This window comes from Contarinia nasturtii, unplaced genomic scaffold (genome assembly GCF_009176525.2).
Source record: "Contarinia nasturtii isolate CC-2019 unplaced genomic scaffold, AAFC_CNas_1.1 Cnas_scaffold_928, whole genome shotgun sequence".
NCBI lineage: Eukaryota > Metazoa > Arthropoda > Insecta > Diptera > Cecidomyiidae > Contarinia > Contarinia nasturtii.
The window spans coordinates 1,845,824-1,867,865 of NW_022198275.1; the positions used below are offsets into that span (position 1 = coordinate 1,845,824).

The 22,042-nt window shown below is 34.5% G+C and overlaps 1 protein-coding gene across 1 annotated transcript in view; it reads left to right on the forward strand.

Annotated features, from left to right (window-relative positions):
• Positions 1-2,386: 2,386 nt before the first annotated feature.
• The window catches only part of LOC116342943 (protein trachealess), a 40,377-nt gene continuing 20,721 nt past the window's right edge, over positions 2,387-22,042 (forward strand). The window contains exons 1-3 of the mRNA XM_031770767.1: positions 2,387-3,090; positions 11,463-11,495; positions 13,294-13,335. Coding sequence (XP_031626627.1) covers positions 2,906-3,090; positions 11,463-11,495; positions 13,294-13,335 — 260 coding nt within the window. The 5' untranslated portion in view covers positions 2,387-2,905. The remainder of the gene's footprint in view (positions 3,091-11,462; positions 11,496-13,293; positions 13,336-22,042) is intronic.

Sequence of the window (22,042 nt, forward strand, 5' to 3'; positions counted from 1 at the left end):
TGTGATGTGTCGAATAAACAACGGTAAATCATCAATATGTTTTTATTATTATTATTTGCACCGAATATATATATAAATTTTCGATTTGATGAATTCAATCATTGTCGTTGTGTTTACAAACAAGAATGAACCCGTTTCAATTTGACGACTGCTGTCATCCGAAGAGAGAGAGAAAGAAAAAATTGTTAAAATGGCCATATGGTATGAAAAGCCGAAAAACTTTGAAAATAATTTCCAACTGATTATCACCAATGATTTTCACGTGAAAACGATTTTTAGTACGTGGAAACATTCGAATCGATTGCTTTTTTTTTTCATTGTGTATATGCTTTAATAACACGTGTGCCATTTTTGGTCATTTGAAATGCTTGAAATTCATTGGCACGTCGGACACCATCAAAAGAAAAAAAACGCAAATAATCACGCTTATTGAAAAATCAATATTGAACATCATCGATTTCAGTTCAGAGATTTTTTTTAACGCTCTTGAACGGAGTGCTTCAGTATTTTTCATGAATTTAAAAAAAACTCCAGCTCTAGAAAGGGAAAAAATACACCCAGATTTCCATCAAATTAAATGTCCTTTCACCTCTGCATTAATTTTCCGACAAAAACAAACGTAATTGACATAAAACATCAGCTCAATTCAATTTAAAATTGCATTGACCGTCTTCAATATCATTTCGATCAAAGCGGTAATTACATTGAAACAGTTTGGAATAAAAAAGAAATAATTTTATTTTTCCCTTGCTATTTAATTAATATTTATCGATTGAAATTCAATACGAGAAGGAGCAAATGGAAAAAAACGGAGCGCAATCAATTAAATATCGAATCAACGAGAGAATTCGTGCGAACAAACGGACAGGTGTAATTTTCGATATGCATCAAAAGAATAGTTTTGACGAAATTCGAGTAACGACAGCGAAAAAAAAAACAACATCGACCGACGAGCATATATTTGCCAATGTACATGAAAATATGTTTACTGCTTGCCGGAATTGATCGTGTTTTTAAAAAGCTTACATTTTTATTGTTATTACCGACAATGCGACAAAATACAATATGTTTGTGAACAAACACACACATTTTGTGTACTGTATGCGCCATTACTTATATTGTTCCGAGGCTGTTCTTGCATGTGCTCTCGATCTTTCTCTTTCTTTCTCTTTTACACACAGACTTAAATCGCGTGTGCTCTCGATAAATTGTTTGATGGTAGCGCGGTAATAAAAACACATTCGTTCTTAACGTACGTACGCGTTCGATATTGCATTTTTAATCATCATCAGCAGCAAAGTAACGTGAAAAATTGGCCGCAATCATTTTGATTTTGATGTGCAATTGTTTCAATTTTTAAAAAGCGCACACGAAACGAAACAATTCAAAGCGATTTATTCGATCGATCGGCCAATCAGTCTTCTTCTTTTTTTTGCTGAATTCGCAAATTGGCGAATTGGTCATGTCTTTGTTTCACCTCCTGGTGCACATTGATGATGGTCGACACTCATCGCAGTTGAGCCCATGTGTCACACATTTAAAGATCGGTTATTTTTGAATTTGTGCACGGCCAACGAGTCAATCAACCGAATTCTCAAGCGAACCGCTCAAACAGCGATAATTATTCGTTATTCTTTACTTAAAACAAGCGACACAATTTACTTAACATTTTCATTTTTTGCTTTGTCACAATTTTGCAGCACGTAATTTGCGTCAACTGTGAAAATGTATCCTTTGAAATTAAAACAGTTTCGTAGCTCACCGAAGAAATAGTTTCAATATGCACATATCAGCTACAAAGTAAATAATTTACTAAATCTGAATAAAATTCATGTACAATTCATCGTATGTGTGTTGCACATCATTAAATCATTGCAAATTATCATCGAACGTCATCATGCGTCAAGTTGGTTTTTTAGTTTTTTGAACAGCATCTATCTTGTAGCGCGTTTATGTGCCATACACATTTTGCCTAACTCTCGGTACTTTACGACTCGAATATGAGTATGTACCAGTACATAAGCGACACAAGAGTAGCAAAAAAATACCCACTCTCTATGTACACGAAAAAGGACCGAAGAAAATCAACTGCCACTTGCTAAACCCATCCAATACACGTAACTCATGTATGTACAAGAGTGAGAACCGAGCCAAGAGCAGTTTATGTATAGGTATTTTTACTCGTGCACAACATACATACACACACACACATTGTGTGTGCGAGCACAGAGTGAACAAAGTTTTGCACAAAAGGAGAAGAGTGGTGTAACAAAAGCCGTTCAACATTCGCATACGTGCTGTGTATGATAGCGCGACGAAAAAGAGAACGACGAGAAAAACGGGCTACGAGAGAGAAATAAAAAGTACACACAAAACACATTCGGCTGTGCATTATCTATGGTGCATGGTCATAATGAACGATTAGTCAGTGTATCGTTTGTATTCGTGAAAGATGGAAGTGCAGTTTTAGTGTTCAATCGTCCAAAAATTCAGAAACAGCGCAAAAAAACGGAGAATCTCTTTTTTCGCTCTTAAAAAAAATCGATTTGGAGCAATAAAACGGATGAAATCTGAATCAAACATTTTTCTTTGTGTTACGTTGTGACTGAGTCGTGTATTTGGGAAGATCTCTTTGGATTTGGGAAGATTTTGATAAAATTGAATAACAAATTCAATAGATTCCGCCACTAAATCAACTGTGTTGTGAATTATGAAATTTGTAGCGCGAAAACTAAATTCATCACTCTTATCATTCGATAAGTGAGTGAATTAAGACACGAAATAGTTTCACAGCCGACGGTGATTCGTTTTTAGTAATAATTTTAGTGTCAATTGCAATAGTCACAATTTTTCCGAACGATAGTGTGTGGTTAGTGACTTAGAACTGTAAAAGAAGTTGATCAGAATGGATCAAAGTGGTTTCGGTGCATCTCCGTGGGCTGCTATGCTAGGCCACCATCACGCAATCGGAACAACCGAACATCCTGGCTTCAGCGTAGCACATGCTCATAATGCAGCCGCAGCAGTTCATCATGCGCACCATGGCATGCCGATGGATTTACATGTTTCACAAGGTTTTCCGTATTATAGGTTAGTATATAATGATAATACACAAGATTAAAGTAAAACAATAATAATGACGAATTAATTACAAAAAAAAATGGGGGAAAAATGATATCCTGATCTTTATTATTGGATTGCAATTTTTCAATGAATTTTCAACTGTTTTCTGAACAATTGATGTTCACTTCAACGATGAGAAACAATTGTTTGGAACATGGTAAAATTCATTTTATGCACAAACATCAACCAAATTGTGATATCACCAAGTATACCCAGTGACACATTTCTAACGGTCATAAAGTTGACCGAAGAAATTCAAGTTTCAATGGTGTTATTTAAATAACATGTGTTGTAGTGTTCATCGCTCCAAAAACAGTCAACATTATTGCAATTAGCATGCACTTTGACATCACAAGTCACCTTTCTTGTATTATTTGTGAAAAAGTACATATCCATTGATACAACTCGTTTCGTACGCTTGGGAATTTTGATTTTTAATCATTATTTCCTCCTGTCTGCATATTTTTTTTTCTATTCTAATACCTCATAGGCTGAGCTTAACAAAAACCAACCTAGCATTTTTTTTGTTTTTAATAAGTCACATTTAATTGTGTAACTGGTAGTATCGTAAACAATTCTGCGCACTTAACGGACCTCCCAAAAGAATTCAAATAAATTCAGTATAAAAAAGTAAGAGTTTTCATGAAGTTTTTGCTTTTGAGCTAAGAAATATTTACTCACGTACCAGTTCGTTTAAAAAAAATTAGATCACCATTTGAATAATAAATCTGAGAAATGGTTCTCACAGCCAAAACAACAAAAAAATCTACACTTCTACAAATGGAACAGTTAAAAAGTACAGTTATGTGGTTGACAGTATTGGATATTATTCTCAAATAAAAAAAAAACAATTCTCTTCAACATGGCAAAAACATAATAATCGAAGAAAAAACATGAAACCATATTTTCAATTAGACTCAATAGTTACATTCAATGTCTAAAGATAATTTTCTTTCGGTGATGTGCATTTTACTTTGCTTTGGAACAGTTTGCAATTTTACCTCGTGCAAAAGCTTCTCCAATCAATAAATTTCAATAATAATTTTCAATTTTATTTATAATGGCACCTGTTCCACACACCATGTTCTGTGTGCGCGCTTCGATGTTATTGTATTGTGTATGGTTGTTGGCTGCAGTGTGTGTGTGTGCTTGTGTTCGCTCTCTTGACTGGGTGCTATAATCATTCAACATTCATTTGCAATAAATAAAATTTGAGCAATTCTTAAATAATGATCGCAACGTGGAAATGAAACAGAAATGCAAAATGATTGCGCACGGTATAGAGTAGTGATCGAACTACGAACGCGCTTTGTTGGTACAGAGAAAGAGAGAATGTTGTGCATTCGCCACAAAACAATAATAATAATATAGTAATAAGCATAGCAAAATTGTTTTCGTTTTGAATTTCGTTTTTCCTTTGGATATTTCATTTTTGCGAGAGAGATCAAGAGGATGAAAAGAGAGGAAAGTGCAGCCGCGCGCACAGTTTGAATGAAAGAAAATCGCGATGCAATGTGTGCACCGCACATCATCCAACAGAAATCACTGTCGATTGAATGAATCATCAAAATACTATTATTACCTCTTAAAATTATAATTTATAATCAAAATTCAATAAAACACAGTAGGAAAATCAGTGCAGCGAAGCAAACAACGCCACATCGAGATGATGGGGGCAAAGCAAATTTAAATGTAGCAAATTGAATTTTTTTCTTCGTCGTCTTCTTTCTCGCTTGCTCGACTTTTTCTTCTCTTTTTAGTGACGATCACACTTGCATTGGCCATGATTTGCTCGATGTGTTCAAGTTCGATCGCAAAGCAATCACATCGTCATATTCTCATTTTCCAATCTCCGTTTTGCTGGTTTCTTTTTATGCATACATACATATCCCTTTTGCAACCGAATGCCGAACGCATGCAATTTCAATTGGAAAAGCAATTGCATCCGAAACCTTCTTCTCAGAGAATTCAGTAAGTGCTGAGAGATTTACTCTTCGATCGAAATTAACTTTGAATTCTTGAGATTGAAGCCAAAGAAAAGAGAATTTTAACAGCTGAGAATATTCTCACAATAAATAAATTTGTCTAAAAATTTCGACATGTTGTAATTGCGCGCTTGAATATTAGTTTTTTATCAACCGAGGTTAATAGTCTCAATTATCAAAAATTCAATTAGGCTCACTTCAATTTATCAAAAATATGAATTTTATGAGTTAAACTCTTGGATAATGTTCAGCTTTATGTTCGAATATCCGCATTTTCTATTGCAAAGAAACCAGTTCATATCGATCGCAAAGATGCGCAAAAATGGTTATTTATCACATTTTCGCTTGAACATTGAGCCACATCCAATAATATTCGGTTATACTTATTTCACACCCATAATTACGGTAAAATTGAAAATATGTTTGTTGTCTCGTGACTATACCCAGCGTTCGGATAAACATAATTCATGTTTGGCTTTTTGTATCACGAGAAAACGATAATTGATGCACATATACCACTTTCGCAACCAATATGACTATGATTAATTTTTATTTATTATCCCATTCAGTGTATGCAAGACAATCAAATTTTTGTTTGTTAACTCCAGATTCCACGAAATGCAGCGTTACATACGGTTTTTGTTTTTAAATTTAATTTTCAGAAAATTCTTCAAATTCCAAAGCAAAAAAATTTCTTAAATTTATGGCAAAAGAATAAATTTCGACAAGTGTAAAGTTCATGACATTTTGAAAGTCGGTTGATATGTTATGAGTTTGTGCTCATTAGATGAAAGGTAATTTGTCACATTTTGGAATTGCACATCAAAAGCCCATCGATTTATTCAGTAAATCCATATTTGGTATGATGAAAAAATCGAACGTGCAATGAGTAAACTTGCGGTTTCATTTCATCGCATAAAAACAAATCAATTGAGAGAACGAAAAAAGAGAGAAGAAAAAAACTGGACCCAAAATCAAACGCAACTGAGTCTGTCTAATCCATTGAATTTCATTCAGTTTGTTTTTCCCAAATCATTCACAAGATAGTTGAAAAAAAAATACACGATGAACTGAGACAAAAACCTGTGAGCTTGTGTTGTGTGCAAAAATGACAACGACACACAAAAATTGAGAAAGAAAGAGAGTAAAATTGACGAGAGCGCGAACTGAACAGCATCGAAATGAAGCAAGGAAACAAATACATCATAACAGTATTAAATGGGATAAAACGATTTGTATGCAGCGCACGCGATTCTAGCTGATTATATAATTTTTGAATTCATCCCGTCATATTTGTCTTTTGAATGTTTCGCTACATATATATATATGTTTGTGCTTGTGGACATTGTTGTTGGTTGTGCTTACGTTCAGAAGTTTGATAAAAAAGTATTCACCCAGCATCGTCAGCAACATTGTACACGGTTTTTCTTTCTGCGTACATGCATTTGGGAAGAAGCAACACACACACAAACACGAAACGAAAAGAAAAAAAAATCAAAGACAAAGAAAGAAGTGACTAAAATCAACCTACAGAAGAAAAACGGTAAAAATCCATTGGCAAACTGTGGCATCTGCGAAGCCGAGTGTGCTCCGAAAACATCGTACTTCGCATATTAATGAATGTTATCAATAAGTAATGTCTCTTTGAGAATGGAGATGTTTGAAGGTTGTTGCGAATATATCGCGTGTGTTTTGTCTGTGCTTCTCTTATGTGTGCCGAATGTGTGTTTGTGTTTGCGAGCGCGAGACGCAAATGAACAAGCGATCGAACGTGGACGTTTTTCGCATATAGTTGTTGAGTGTTTATAGCAAACACACACACACAGTTCATTATGCATTCGTCAAAGGCGGTTTTCGTAGGCGGCTTAGTTTGTTTTTAAGCCGAACCAGTTCTGTTTTCGATTATTCATTCTTTTCGTTCGTCTTGATTGGTGTGAGACCACGGCGCATCATATTGTCCATATTTTATCCGCTCTGTTTTTTTTCTTCAGTCTTATCGTATTTTTTGTTATTCCATTTCTTTGGCGATCGAACTTGTGACTGCGACAGGTGAACATGCACAAAAAAAAAAATGAAACCCAAAAAGAAAAGTAAGGAAAAACTAATGAAATGAATAATGCAATATGAAGGCGACGACTAAACGACTTATAGTCTTTACTCTGTGGAACAGTGAAGCGAAGTTTATCAAAAATACATATAAAAAATCCGTAATAAGTTTGTGAAACTTTCACACAGACTTTAAAGTAAAAAAAAAAACTGTGTGCACTCCTGTTTCCCGAATCAAGAGGAAGAAGCAAAAAGAGATGAAAACCGTTGATTCGATTAAAGTTGAACAGAAATGAAAAAAGTGGTCTTAGTCTTTGCGTCTGATCGATAGTGATTACAAAGGCTTAAAACATAAAAAAAAATTACATTCCAGTATCTCCAAATGATCATTGCATTTTTTTCCTTACTCATTTCGTTTACCTTTTCCACTCTGATCTTCGTAGCAAAAATGTGCTGCGAAATCAGCATTTATTGTTTTGATTGAAAATCACGGAAAACAACGTTGAAAAGAAATGAAAGAAAGAGAAACAATTTTTTTCTTCTTCGGTGTGCAAACTGATTGAATTCCGCAAGGTCGATGATTTTTGGGCAATTTGTTGTGGCCAAATCCATCAGATCGACAACATCAAATCGTTCCGTTGCAAGCAACGCGCGTTCCAATATTGAACGCACATCAAATTGCATCGACGAAGTCATCGTGCGATTGAATCAAATTAAAAAGTAAGAAACAAGCGTTTTAACAAGAAAATGGACATTTTTAAAAGTGCCAATGATTTACGAAAGAAAACAATCGTTGTGGCGTGCATTGAAATGATTTTTTAAATTAATGTTAAAAGAAGAAAAAACGACATTGTAAAATTGCTAGAAATGTTTATTGAAGCAATTTCTGCTAATTGATTCCCTTTTTATTGGAATATATATGAAGATGCATCAAATCGATCATTTGAAATTCCTGATCGCTCGTCATGGGCACCATGGATTGCCTTTTCACGACTGAAACGAAAAGTAATGGAAGAAACGGGAAACACTCAATGGCAAACAAAATGAACATAACATTTTATCACCAATCATTTTACCTTTTTTTCAAGCTAGAGACAAACGAACGTGATATAAACGACGTGCGTTATCATTAATTTTATTGTCTTTGATTGTTATCGCTATTATTAATAAATTCGCACAAACAAATAATTAACCATAAATTTTTATGTTTATTTCAACACTTTAAACGCAATGAATTGCTTCTTTTGCTGCATTAAATGCTTCTTAATAAATTTACTCGTTTATCCCTCTTTCTCTCTCACTCTTTTCCTTCTTGCTTACTGCATTTTGTGAAACATCAATTGACGACATAGTCTCGTTATTGAAATGTGCACGCAAACGTATGTCAACTGTTTTGTTGTCCGCATGCATATATCTTCTTTGTTGCTGTTGTTTTTGTTGTGTTGGTTGTTAGTTTGTTCTGTATCGAATGCTCTTTAAGCGAAAACAACGTCGCACTTTTATATGTATAAACACAAGTCGCATACCACCGCAATATTTATAAGGAAGTACAAAAGTTTGAAATCCAATAAAATACGCTTGCTATTTTCGCTTTTATTTCGTTATAATATTCTGTCGTTTTTCTTTTTCTCACTCGCATTACTTTGTCATTCGTTTGATTTTCTGCAATGATATTTTTCCCTTTCGTCCTGTTTCGATTGCGTTGCACAGCTTTTCGTTCATCGCATGCGTAAAACGTATGAGAATGAAAAAAAAGCATAAAGTATCGAACCGAAGACGATCTGACAAAAATCTTTCTCTCTCATAAAAAAAGGTGCTTCATTTCAAGCGTAAGTACTTACCGGTTTATGTTTTGATATTTGTGCAATTCCAAATGGGCACATCACAATTGCGCCACTTTACTATGTCTTTTCACACACGCACAATCAATGTACGGAATGAATGCCTTTGTAATACCTTTTTAATATTGTTGGTCCCGATAAATAGAGATTCGTGATATTTTGCAGTTCGACAAGAATGTGTGTGTTTTCGTGTATGTGTGTGTGCTTCGAAACGAGAGCAAAAACCATCAGAATGTTCGCCTGATAACAGCAAAACAGAAACCGACCGAACAGATATGAACGAGGTGTTTGGAAGAAAGAGAGAAAAACGGTCGTTGTCATTCGCGAAACATTGTCGCACAACCAGAATCACTCTTTCACAGCACGGCTACCAGATTAAATAATAAAAAAAAGTATACAAACTTACGCACAAGTGAATCGCAGAGAATTAAAACGGCTTCAACACTTAAATGAAAAGAGAGAAAAAAAGAAGTAGCGATAGAACCTCTTTAGCAATGATTTTCAAATCTATCGTTATTTTTCCACAAAAAATCCAACATTTTTAAGCAAATGTCAAAAACTCAATTCTGAAATTAAAAATAAAAGCCAGTTTTATGTACTTTATTATCTCTGAAATGAAATTTAAGGTGTATTTTAATTCTGATTGATTCAAGTAAAGAGTGAATGTAGAAAAAAAGAAGCATATTTATGCTTATGTGTACGTTCCATCGTATTTCTGTTGCTGTCGATGATGATGATGAGGGCAGCGAAAAAAAGTGCAGTGAAAAAGAAAACATTTATAAAATTATAGTCGATCGAAATATAATCAATCGTTTCTTGTGTTTCTCGATATGTCCAATGCACAAATACATTCGGCATTCTCTTCTTGCCATAGAGAATCCATTTGTTACTCTGACTCTGTTACGCGTACAATGAAGCGGCCTTTGTTCTGATTTACACTCATCCGCACTATCCATTTCACTTGAGCAGGACAGAGAGAGAGAGGGCGGCAGAGAGAGAGCGAAAGATCGAACAAAACAGTCAACGATTTTGTTCGATTAAATTTATTTATTTATTTTTATTTTCGATGAACTGAACTGAGATATATTCCTCTTTGGTTGCCGCGCGCTGTCTTTTTGTTTCTGATTTAATTTTTTGTTCGTCTTTTCTCGCATATTTGCTAATAATTATGACTGGTGAAATGATTACTTTATACAACCATAAAAGGACAAAAGGTATTTGTGTACACAGAGTGATGTTGTAATTGCAACGCAGTTAGCCGCGTTTATTGCATCTTGTGCATTCGATGTTGTTCACATATTCGATTGTGTCTTGATCGTTGTTTGTGCTACTATTGCAGTTATTTAATGCAATTCTTTTTTTTTGTTTCATCTTTTCGCTTGTACTTATTGTTGTTGTCATTTCGAACATTGTTCTTCTCCTTTTATTGTGTCTGTTTTGGTTTGTGGTGATTTCAATCGGCCGACAAATTTCTTATAATGTTACAGTTGCAACAATATTTTCCACAAGATTACCACGGCCATCTGAAGACGTTAATACCATACACACGCTGTTTTACCACATTCTTATGCGGTGTATTCGATGGAAAAATCATATCCTCGAAACTCATTCCTTGTGATGTATCTAATGGTCTAATCTCACACCAGAGCACCAGCTTCACCATATATACAATTACAATTCAACTAATAATCTGAACACGAATTGTATTGAACATTAATTTTTACGATGACGAATCGGAGAGGTAGAGAAAAAAAACGACAGAAGATAATTGAATCTGCTCCAAATTGATGATGACTATTAATAATGATGCTATAAATACAGTAATATTGCGATTGATCAACTAAATTTGATTACATATTCGATCTATGATTAATACAAAATAGCATTGTTGTGACCGCGCGTATTGCAACATTGTTGCAGAGAGACGGAGATATAGAGAGGGAGAGACAGAAAAACCATTGAGTGAGTCCAATTAAGCAATTGGTAAAGTTATGTGTGTGCGGCTCGATATCCTCAATAGCGCATCGTTTCATAAATTTTCAAATTTTAATCGAATGAAATTATAGAGATTTTGTGAATGGTTTGGTGGTGTTTTTTTTTGTCCGTTGAACTGTTCGGTCTCATCAGTCGTGTTCCTCAATTATTGTTATTTGATCAACGAGAGAGAGCATATTTTTATTCGTTGCATGCGCCGTTCGATTTGGCGTCGTCACAGCGTTGTGCAAAATAGTGTTGATTTTTATTTTGTGGTGCCGATGAAACACATCGAATCGAAAAGGAATCAAATCGGAAGTAAATTACAGGATCTCGTATATCAAAATATTTTCAACTCTATATTTTTGAATTATGATTTGTGTGATACTTTTTTTTCGGCGGACCCTCAAATTGACGGTCAACGGGAAACACACTGGCTTAGGTGTACCATGCATTTGCTTGCTAATCGAAAACCTTTTTTGATTATTTACAGATATCGAGACGACGCTTTATGCTGGACAGACAGGTAAATTGGATGGATTCGTTTTTTTTTTTCATTGATGCTTAGAGATGAATTTGATATAATAAATCATCAGCGGAATCGAATGAATGGTTTTAAACAAAATTGGATTTTTGTTTGATGCTGTCCTTTAATTACGTACTTGTGAAAAGAACGGAGATTGAACTCATAAGCGTTAATTAAAAGCTATTGCTAATTTCATGTTATCGATCACATTGTGAACGTTTCTAAATGCTAAAACCGTTTCCGTCGATGTTATGGAATACTTTTATGTACGAAATGGTTTATTGGCATAAGATCATTGATTGATGGGAACCTTCAAAACCCTTTTCGCTTCAATCTTTCGTTTCTTATATCTTATCGAAAATGTTCCATCAATTAAACAATATTTTTGTGAATTTTTTCGCTTCAAATATCTCAAACATTTGCAATTTAACGAATAACATTCATTTCAAACAAACGGAGAAGAAAAGTATGTGCGAGGGTATTGCACGGAAAAAGTCACATATGTTGACGAGCAAAACAACTTGTTTCCCAAACCGATTTTGATGTAGGAAAAAAAATCGGCGTTCGATTCGATAAGTGCAGCACATTGCGAGTATAATGCATGTGCATGTCGAGTACGTAAAGTAAACATCAATTTTTAAATTGATCCAATTAAAGTTAAACGGCAGAGTGCGATCAACAAGAGAGAAAACCACTGGTCGCATTTCTTCGGTCAACTTAATTTGCACACAATGTTACGATTTGAACGCGATAGGTTTTTTTTTCTTTCTCATCGTTCTTTGCCTCTTTCTCTTTGCCACTTCGCATTCAATGCATTTTCGTTGATCGAACCGTGTTACTCGATGTTTTGTGTGTTTTTTTTCGCTGTTCGGGTACCTACCACAACAAAAAGAAGATGCCAATGCAATTCCAATGCCAACGAGAGAGAAATAGAATGTGAAACACACACACATACATATCGATCGTTGGTCAAATTGCCGTAGAATATTGATCTGTGTCTTTTTTTCGAAGCAAACAAAAAAAAAACGTTCTGTTATTTTCACGTATCATGAGAATCATTGTCGCTTTTGTCCATCTACTTTCTTCGTTTGAAACGAATTTTTTTCTCAATTTTACATCGCTCTTTTTTGAGTGTATGTCACGAATGTAAACAATATTCCAAAGAACCAACAACCAAAGTTCATCTCATCAAAACAAAATCTGTAACACGGTGAAAAATTTTATCAGAACAATTTCGGAATGTTTCTGATGGAGAGAAAAAAAAGAGTTAAAACATCAATTACATTTAACCATATAATCCAATCACCAAGAGAGATACAATGAGAAAATTAGCCATCAAAATCTTGACATTTCGCATCATTTTTATTTGTTGAAATCATATTGTGAAACAAATGACCTTAAATTAATCGCAGATAACAAATCACAAGCGATTTCACGGTTTCTTTTCATCGAAAAACTCACCGTACAGCCGTTAACTTGGTGTGGTGGATAAAGACAAGCCGGTACACAGTTGCGATATATCGTCTGTAAATACATCTCTCATCATTTTGACATCAATCAAGAGATATCGATCTTTGTCTCTTCAATTAAGTCTAGTGAAACTTATTAATTCAACCGGTTCGGTCGATGCAGCACCGACAACCGAAGCACTCTGATCTACGCAATCAATGAAGTCAAACGCGCGCAACGCTCGCTTCGTTGAGTTGCAATCGCATTTATTGCAAATCGAATTAGTAATAATAGTACCAAATACCTTTTGAAAAATGCACTATTTCTTTTCGTTGTTCTTTTTTCGCAGAGAAATGAAAGACATTGGAAATCCGCCGTCAGTGAATGCTCGGTAAGTAATAATCAGTCTTTAAAAAAAAAAGATTATATATTTTCTTGTTTCCACGAAGGATTGATGCGATGTGCAAAAACAAAACTACACAAAAACATTCGTCAACCTGCTGCCGTGCTAATTAACATTATGTCTTACAATGAAAAACAGTAGGGTGGAGTGAAGTGAATTTGGTTTTTCGGATTAACATCAAGATGAGAAAGACGATTTTAAGCTTTGACTTCGAATGGAAAATAAACAGAATTATTTCAACTGAATGAATTTAATACGCTCCTATAATTTTTTGATTGTTTGTGACACCGTTTAAACCAAAGTGTCATCACAATAACAACGTAAAAATTTTGTTATGCGGCAAATGAGATGGGTGCATGTGTCTGTCTGGCAGCCGACAACAGCTCTTTTGACAGTAAAAATTGTGTAAATGATATATGGCAGTCGTGGCGTATCATTCGCATACCACATCAAACAGCAAAGACCGGCTGCCGAAGTGTCACTAAATCATTCCACTTCGTCGCTCATCGTGCTTTCAATTTGAAGAATCCAACATCCAGTCTCTTTCACATGAATAAAATTGTCAGAAGCGAACAAACAAAGCAATTAAAATAATAATCGTACACAGATTTATTCAAATCAACTGGGATGGAATGAGGGGTTAAAAAGGAATTCAGTTGTTAATCTAACTTATGTTCTCCTTCTCTCTTTGTCGTTCGCTTAAAATTGCACTTCCACAAAATTTCTTGAATGAATGCTAATGCAATTGAAAATCCATGTTCTTACATGTCAGTTTTCAACACTTTTCGTTTCTTTTCCATTGCACGCTGCTGTGTGTATCATGTGAGAATTGTTACGTTATAACAGCGAACGAGAGACTAAGAAAGAGACATTGTGCATCAGCAAATTCAATTTATGTACACGCTATCTTGTGTTTTGGCGAATTAACACCTTTTTGTCGGATTGCGGCTACCGAAATACTCGCTTACATCTTGCTTACGCCGGAATTAGTATGTGCTTAAATAATTTTTTTTGCTTCATATTATTTCATTTGGCTTAAGCCACCGCTCTACAAGTGCAAACACGCCGGGTCATTTGACTTTACAATTTATTCGTGTGAAGCGCGAAAAAAAAGTCTTGATGTCGATTCATTTTCATTTCGCCTTTTCATATACGGTAAAAGGAATGAAACGACTTCAAAATTCAGTGGGCCGATCTGTAAAAAAGTGCGAAGTCTTTTGCAATTGCAGTTTGTTGTTGTGTATTGCATTGAAAAGGTAACGATGGCAAATAATTAATTTACATATTAAATGTAAGAAACTAGTAACGCTAAAATGCGGTATGGCTCTTTCTTTTCAACCGACAGCCAAATCCAAATGGCCTGAATATTCGGAATGTTAAAACACGGTTGGCTTTATGCCGAGATTAAATGGACACAACGTATGAAAGATTTCATTTCATTGGAATTTTTCTTAAAAGCACAAAACAATCGTAGATCATTTGACTAGAAACATTTTCCGCTAGCATAAAATCAATGAACGACAACAGTCGGCAGCGGTTCAATTGCGTTAAAAGCCATTCAATGCTATATTTTGTCGGATTTTATTTATTGTAGATTGCTTCGCTCGTTTTGCTCGCTCAAAATGCGAATGAAACGGGGATAAAAACTGTAGATTTCAAAGATAAAGCAAAGAAGGGCATCGAATATGCAAATTGGATCAATTAAATTTATGTGTTTGTGTCATTTCAAAACGCGCGCGAACGAATGGTTAATGGGTTACCGCGATCAACGGTAGTCCGATTAAGTTAGATCAAATAAAATAAAAATTAACGATGTTTGACCTGACACCAACTCATTTTGAAATTATATGCTTCTTCTCATTTAACATTTACACCGTCACTCGTTCACTTTATCCATTCTCTACCGCTTTTTCTTTCTTTAAATTTTCTATTGGCATAGCGGCATCCCCCGAAAATTCGAAATACAAATTAAACGAAGCAAAAACGAAAAAAGGGTATTGCACATCGCATACAAACGATGACGAACAGATGATACTTCTTAAGAGAGAGAGAAAAAGTGTCGTTTTTATTTGTTCTAATTAGTGGCCATTCTAATCACTCCTCCCAAAGGATAAAAACGAAGATTAAAATACGCGTTTTTTGGTTTTAAAAATGCAATTTACATAGCATAAAGATAGCAGAAACTCACGGCCATTTCGTTCACCTTGGATGAGTAAAAAGCCGATCAATTTACCTCATTACCGAATGCATTAGATGTGAAAAAAAAAATTCAGCGTCAGTCAATAAAATTTTACTCTTTTAATTGCACACCAGAGCAAAATTCTTTATTTTTTTTAACGAACCCTTTTCTTCGCGGAACGATTTTGAATTACAAATAATGTCGTTTTTTGTGTACTTGCTAGGACGAAAAACGAATCGAAATTCAATAAGTCACCTTGTTGAATTCATGAAAGTTAATTCATGGCATGCAATTCCGGGGTAACGATTGAAACAAATTTTTATTCGATTTTTTTTGTTTATTTTGAATTTAGCGTATGTACGTTTAAACGTTTTTTTATACATGTATTTTTTTATAGCGACAAGGGATTTTATGAGAACGAATAGAAAAAACACACCATTTCTGGTATTTAAGACACTATTTCAAACGCAATCACGCAATTTAATTCCGATTTCTTTTATGAACTAATACAAAACACGTTCACACACAAAAAAGAAGCCGGAATACCTGGGCCTAAAAAGCGCCCAAAGTTATGCTACTTGTACGCACCTGAGCGTGAGCATGAAATTGGAAAGAGTTTCATCCAAACTCTCTTTCAAAAAGCCGAAGAAAGAAAAACATTTTCAACGAAAAAAAAAAATCCGATGATGGAATCAAATGGTAAACTTTCAAGTGAAAAGCATAAACACGACTCGATCGTATCAATTACATAATAATTTGTGTATTAATTTGCACAAAAATTTTAATTAAAGCTCCATGCTTGTCTGCAAACAAATTCGATGCTCGTGTTTCTACCAAACAAGCATGAATAAAGTCAGGCCGTATGCAGCAGAGAAAAAAACACAGCAGACATTGCATGCATCTCGGCTCTTGTGCAGTGTGTTCCGTAAATATGCGCATTTAAAAAGTGCGAACGCTAGACGCCTAATGATTATCGATATAACAATTATATTTGTTAAGCAGTGCATTACTAATTGAAAAAGTCTCGACATTTTTTCGCTAGTTGCTGATGTTCGTTGCTTTTTTTCATCGTTGCGCATTGAATTTTGGTGTTTGTTTTTGCTCCGGTTTTGTTTTTCGTCGTAAAACCAAACTCTTTCCATTTTGTTTGTTGCTCTTTTTTGTGTTCGTCGTTCGTTTTGCGAAGAAATTCACACATGATCGCGAGAATAAAAAAAAATGGTGTGTGTATGCGCCCCACTGAATTGATGTGAAAAGAGTGAGAAATTGCCTTAATATATTTAATTGGCCATTTATCGTACATTCGTTTTGCTTCGTATTTAGCATGTAAACAACTCTGCCGCATACTTTCTCACATATGTGCAGCTAAAAAAAAGCAAGACGATGATTATGATGAAAAATTAAACGCACTCGACGCATGCAGTGTAGCATGTTTTATTTTTGTTGTTACTTCAACTTTGCGCATTTTTATCGAACGGCAGCTGAAACGTTAAATTGATTCTTCGGTTTTTTGTTCATCATCAGCCACGCCTTTCATGTTCGCTCATTCTTTTTTTTATTATGTTATTGACATGTTCATCACTTTAGTCAGTATGCAAAAGAGTTTTTGGCGGTGGGAATTTTTTTTGCCATCGATGAGTATTTTTGGGTATTTTTCGGTATAACTTTTTATTCGCTGCTCAAAATGCGTCATTTGAATGATTTATTTTGAAAGATTCATGCTAAATATGGAACGTGATTGAACTTTTTTATCAATTCAAAATCAAATTCCAAAAGTTTTCCATTTAATATGACTTGATAAAAAAAAACACCACAATCTAGCTTCATTAATTGTGCACGTCTGAAAAAGAATATTATTCACGAAGTCAAAAAGTACGAGAGTGTTTCCTTAATTTTTGAAAAAAAAAGAATGTTCTTCTTCTGTTGGTTGTAGCATCCATAAAAAATGTACCACTTGTATCGATTCGTATGTGTGTCTAATGTTATTTTTATGTTCGACATAATTTGCTCATTTGCACCGAGAAAATCGTGTTAGCCTCTAATCCAGCGTGAAGAGCATCGCATACGATGTTACTAGGGCTTGCTTGCTCTTCTCCTTTTTTGAGTATTGTAAGCCACAAATGCCAATCCGAATCATAAAATTGTTGTTGAAATACTTTTTTATTTGGCTTTGATGTGTAAATTCAGACTGAACATTCGACAATAAAAATGCAACCCCTCGATTTTTTTTCGTGTCACATTTTACCCGAAGACACTTTGGTGCGTAAACAAAACCACAGTTGAAATTGGATTATGACGACAGAACTTTTTGCGAAAAAAAATCTCCAAAGTAATGCAACAACCAGGACTGCGCGATGATTGACAGCGAACCATGTGCAAATCTTCAAGGTTTGTCGACAGAGAAAAATCGCAAAATAAACAAAAAAAATTTGCACAAAAAATACGAGTCTTTCAGACGTAATGGTTAAATAAACAAATTCATCGAATATCCAATTTTATTTGCGTCGAAAACAAATATATTTTGATTTCATTTACTTTGCACATATTTATGACTTGCCTGAGATTTATGCGGAGAGAATTAGCTTTGGGGTGGAATAAATTTCGATGGTAAATTTTTTGATTTCCAGAAGAGTGTCAATAGTACGTACCTCAAATTTATTCTTTTTCGCCCAGAACTTATTGAAAATCATCGCAAAAATTGGTGTGTTCGCGACTTCGCTAATACAATTTTAGAATTCAATCATGAGTAAATATTACCGAAAAAAATTGTATGACACTTCTTTTAAAAGAGTTTCTTTTTAAATCACAATGGTTGATTAACTGAAAAGATTTGCTGAGTTGAAAAGCAAAAAAATTCCTGTATACAACTAAATGAATCATCTTGTTTGCGGTCTTGTCATAAAACAATGCTCCATCATATTTGCGCTGTTGAACTTTGTATGTTTTTTCATGAAGCCGGTCGACAGTCGGTTAGTTGTTTTTTTTTCATTCATGAACGATCTTTTACATGAAGTTGGCGAAAAGAGGCGAAAGATAGCCCAAAACGAGTTTAGTGTGATGCAACGAAAAGCGAGAGCGACGGAGCGATGGAGAGAGATACCCAAGTTGCATCCTTTTCGAAATGCAAAACCGTCTTAAAATCGAGATAGTAACCGTAAATTATTATGTAAACTTACATATGCAATAAATATACGGATATGAGAAATTATAATTGTACAAACATACACACACACTCATACTCACCCAGTCGGTCGGTGTAGTCTGTACAGCGATAATGATGATGCACACATGGGATAAGCATATTTGAATTCGGGTCCCTTGTAGTACGGTAGCACAGTGTGAAATGAGCATGCTGCATATTACCACACTTTAGAATGTGCGTGCGATAATATTGTCTTTATCTAAATGCTGCTATTAGAATTGTGAATTGTATACGGTCATAAAGTACAACTTTATCTCTCACACGACTTGAAGCCATTTCGAAGAGTTCGCTTTGGGTTTATTGTGAAAAACGTTTGAAACAGCCGCAACTTTTGTCTATTTGTATGAATTGTCATATGTGATGCGGTGCCCATATGAGCATGAGATTTCGAAATTCCGTTCTCATTAAACTGTTATCGAATTTGAAAATCACTTTTGTAACTTGAATCAACTGAAATTTATTTCAATAAAATTCTACGCCAACTGAAAATTACTACATATTTTATTTGCATGCATAATTGAAGTTGGCAAAACATTTGCAATTAAGGTAATTAGCCACGCATGAGAAGCAAAAATTGGATAAGTTTCCGTACTTTAAAACAATGCTCTTTCATTTTTGGTGCGCGAAAAGTTGAACGCACGACCTGGAAAAGAAATCAAACTTTGGTTCTTAATAGCAATGAAAGTCTTGAGCTTGATTCAACAACGCTAAAATTGAGATCAATTAGATTCATATTCGCATTAAATTTGTTCACATTCGATTCGAATCGAACAAAAAAAAAGAGAAAGAGAGACAGAAATTCCCAAAATGGTAATGAGCCAAAGTAATGGATTTTTATTAAATCAAATAGTTTTGCTGTGGAAGGGAAACGACAGAAGACAGAAAAAAAAGATATCACATCGTTAACAAATCTGTTCATTTATTTGTATTCAACGCTTGTCGGTTGGCCTCTTCAGAAACCAACCTTAAACATTGTATACGATGTTGTTTATTATTTTCGGGAGAGTAAAATGTATGTACGATATGTTAAATCAGAAAGAAACAGAAAAAACGAAAGACAAAAAAAAAACACACACACACACAATAATTTAATTCAATTTGTCCTGATATAAAAAATAAGATATTAAGCATTGCAAGGGCTCATTTTGAATGCTCACTGGACTTGACTCATATATGCAAATGAAATCGCAACTGACAATAACAACGAATCTCAAATTGCGTACTGAATAATAATTCTCTTTTCATTTAGGCCGCTTTGATAACGCGATATAAAAACAGAAATAAAGAAATCCACAGCAATGGACGGACAACAACGACGACTACGATGAAAAAAAAAATTATTTACATATTTTTACAATGTGTTTGTCATTCAGTGCGACAATCGCCTCGAATATGAATTCGTTGCTTATGAGACAATCTCTCAGTCTTGAGAGAGAGGAAAAATTAAGTCTAGCTGCATTCATTTACAGTGAATTTACCGCAAATCGCTCGGCATATTCGACTCAAGTTTTCTGTGAAATAGTGAAGCGCGCGAGTCGAATAAAGCAGCGATTACTTTGTTTTTTTTTTGTTTTATATAATTTGTATCGAATTTACGGTTAATGTGTGTGTAGTGGGACGTCGCAGCATTGATCCGATCAGTATTTTTTTTCATTGATGAATATATTTTCGGTGCTTCGAATTGTTCATTCAGCAAAGCATTGCGACATACATTTTATTTAGCCGTTGTCTCTATACTTGATTTTATTGCTATTTGACATTTCTTTTCAGTTGAAAATGTCTTAATCGCTCGCATCAAGCACAGCGCGATCAGCTACTTCAATTAAAATTCAACACCAAAATTGGATGAATAAAAAAAAACAATGAGAAAAAAAAACGAAGAACGAAAATGCGTTCGAATAAAATGCGTACTAAGCGAGCCCGATAATAATATTGTATCGTAAATAATTGCCGTTGGATACGCTCACCGTATCGGTTAAGATCGCTTAAATTATTGCTATGCCAAAGGTGTGCAACTCACAAACATTGATAACAATCTCTTTTTCTTGCGCGACATTTTTCCTATTCCTCATTCACTGTGTACACCATATAACCACGAACTGAAATGCAGAAGGCTACCGTCTTACGTTAATCCAATGGTTGTTTTGTCTTTTAAAATGTAAGTTTTAATTGAAAATCATTGAGTCGTCATTCAAGCAAACGCGGATCACCAACACCACAATCTGTCACCTTCGTTTTGCTCGAAGCAATCGAGAGAAAAAAAATGAACAATACTCAGAATAATGGCAATAAATTTCAAGTAAATGTATTCATATAAATTTGAAGAATGAATAAAAACGACACTGCATTTCAAAACTAAAGAAAAAAGACACGCATCATGTATATAGAAAAAAGCGTTCTTCGAAATAAAAAGTGGCGTTTAATATATTTACATCTTTTGTTTTATTTAACAAAGAAAGAAAAACAGAAAATTCTCTTCATAAATTAAATATTATATTTGTTCAGCCTTTCGATTGTTTCACTCAAATGATATCCTTCTGTTGATCATTGAAAATGCATGAATGAAAACAGTACCCAGAGAGAGGTGAGAAAAACAATATTTTGATGGGTTTATGTTTATGGTGATTTGAATTGTGAGATAAGTGATTGTCATACAGCTCAAACCTTAACAAAGGAAATCATAATTTTTACTTTTCTTCTCTTCATTTCTTACATCATTTTCACTTTCTTCATTGCTCAATTCACCAGAGAACCCATTATCCATTCACGGACGGTGTTGAAATTATTGTTTTACTGCAAACCCAAAATGAAAATTGAATCAAAACAAAAACCAAAAGAAATTGTGAAAGAAGATGGTTGCACAGAGATTACGGTGTGGTGAGCCGAGAAAAAGGAAGTTTTATTATGATTGTTCAGTGCCCATATAGTCAATGCACATACAATGAACGCAGGTAAATGCGCCACTGTATACTCATTTCATATGAAATTTATTACATTACACAGTTTCGTTTTGTATTTTATATGTACCTTCTTATATCGAAAGATAGAGGAAAAACGCGAACAGTGCAGAGTGCTTCGATAATCATAAAGCCCAATGCGTGTTCAGTTCATTTGTCTGGCTACCACTATTCCACTAAAACTAATTTATGTGTTTTGGGCTTCAGTGTCCTCTCTTTTTTTCTGCTCATGCTTCCCCAAAACAAGCACACATTTGGTGTGCAATAAATTTAAGTTTTTTTTTCTCTCTTTCTTTCGAAGTGTTTTTTTTATCGCATTTCGTTTTTCGTGTTAATTTTAATCGTAGAAAAGAGACA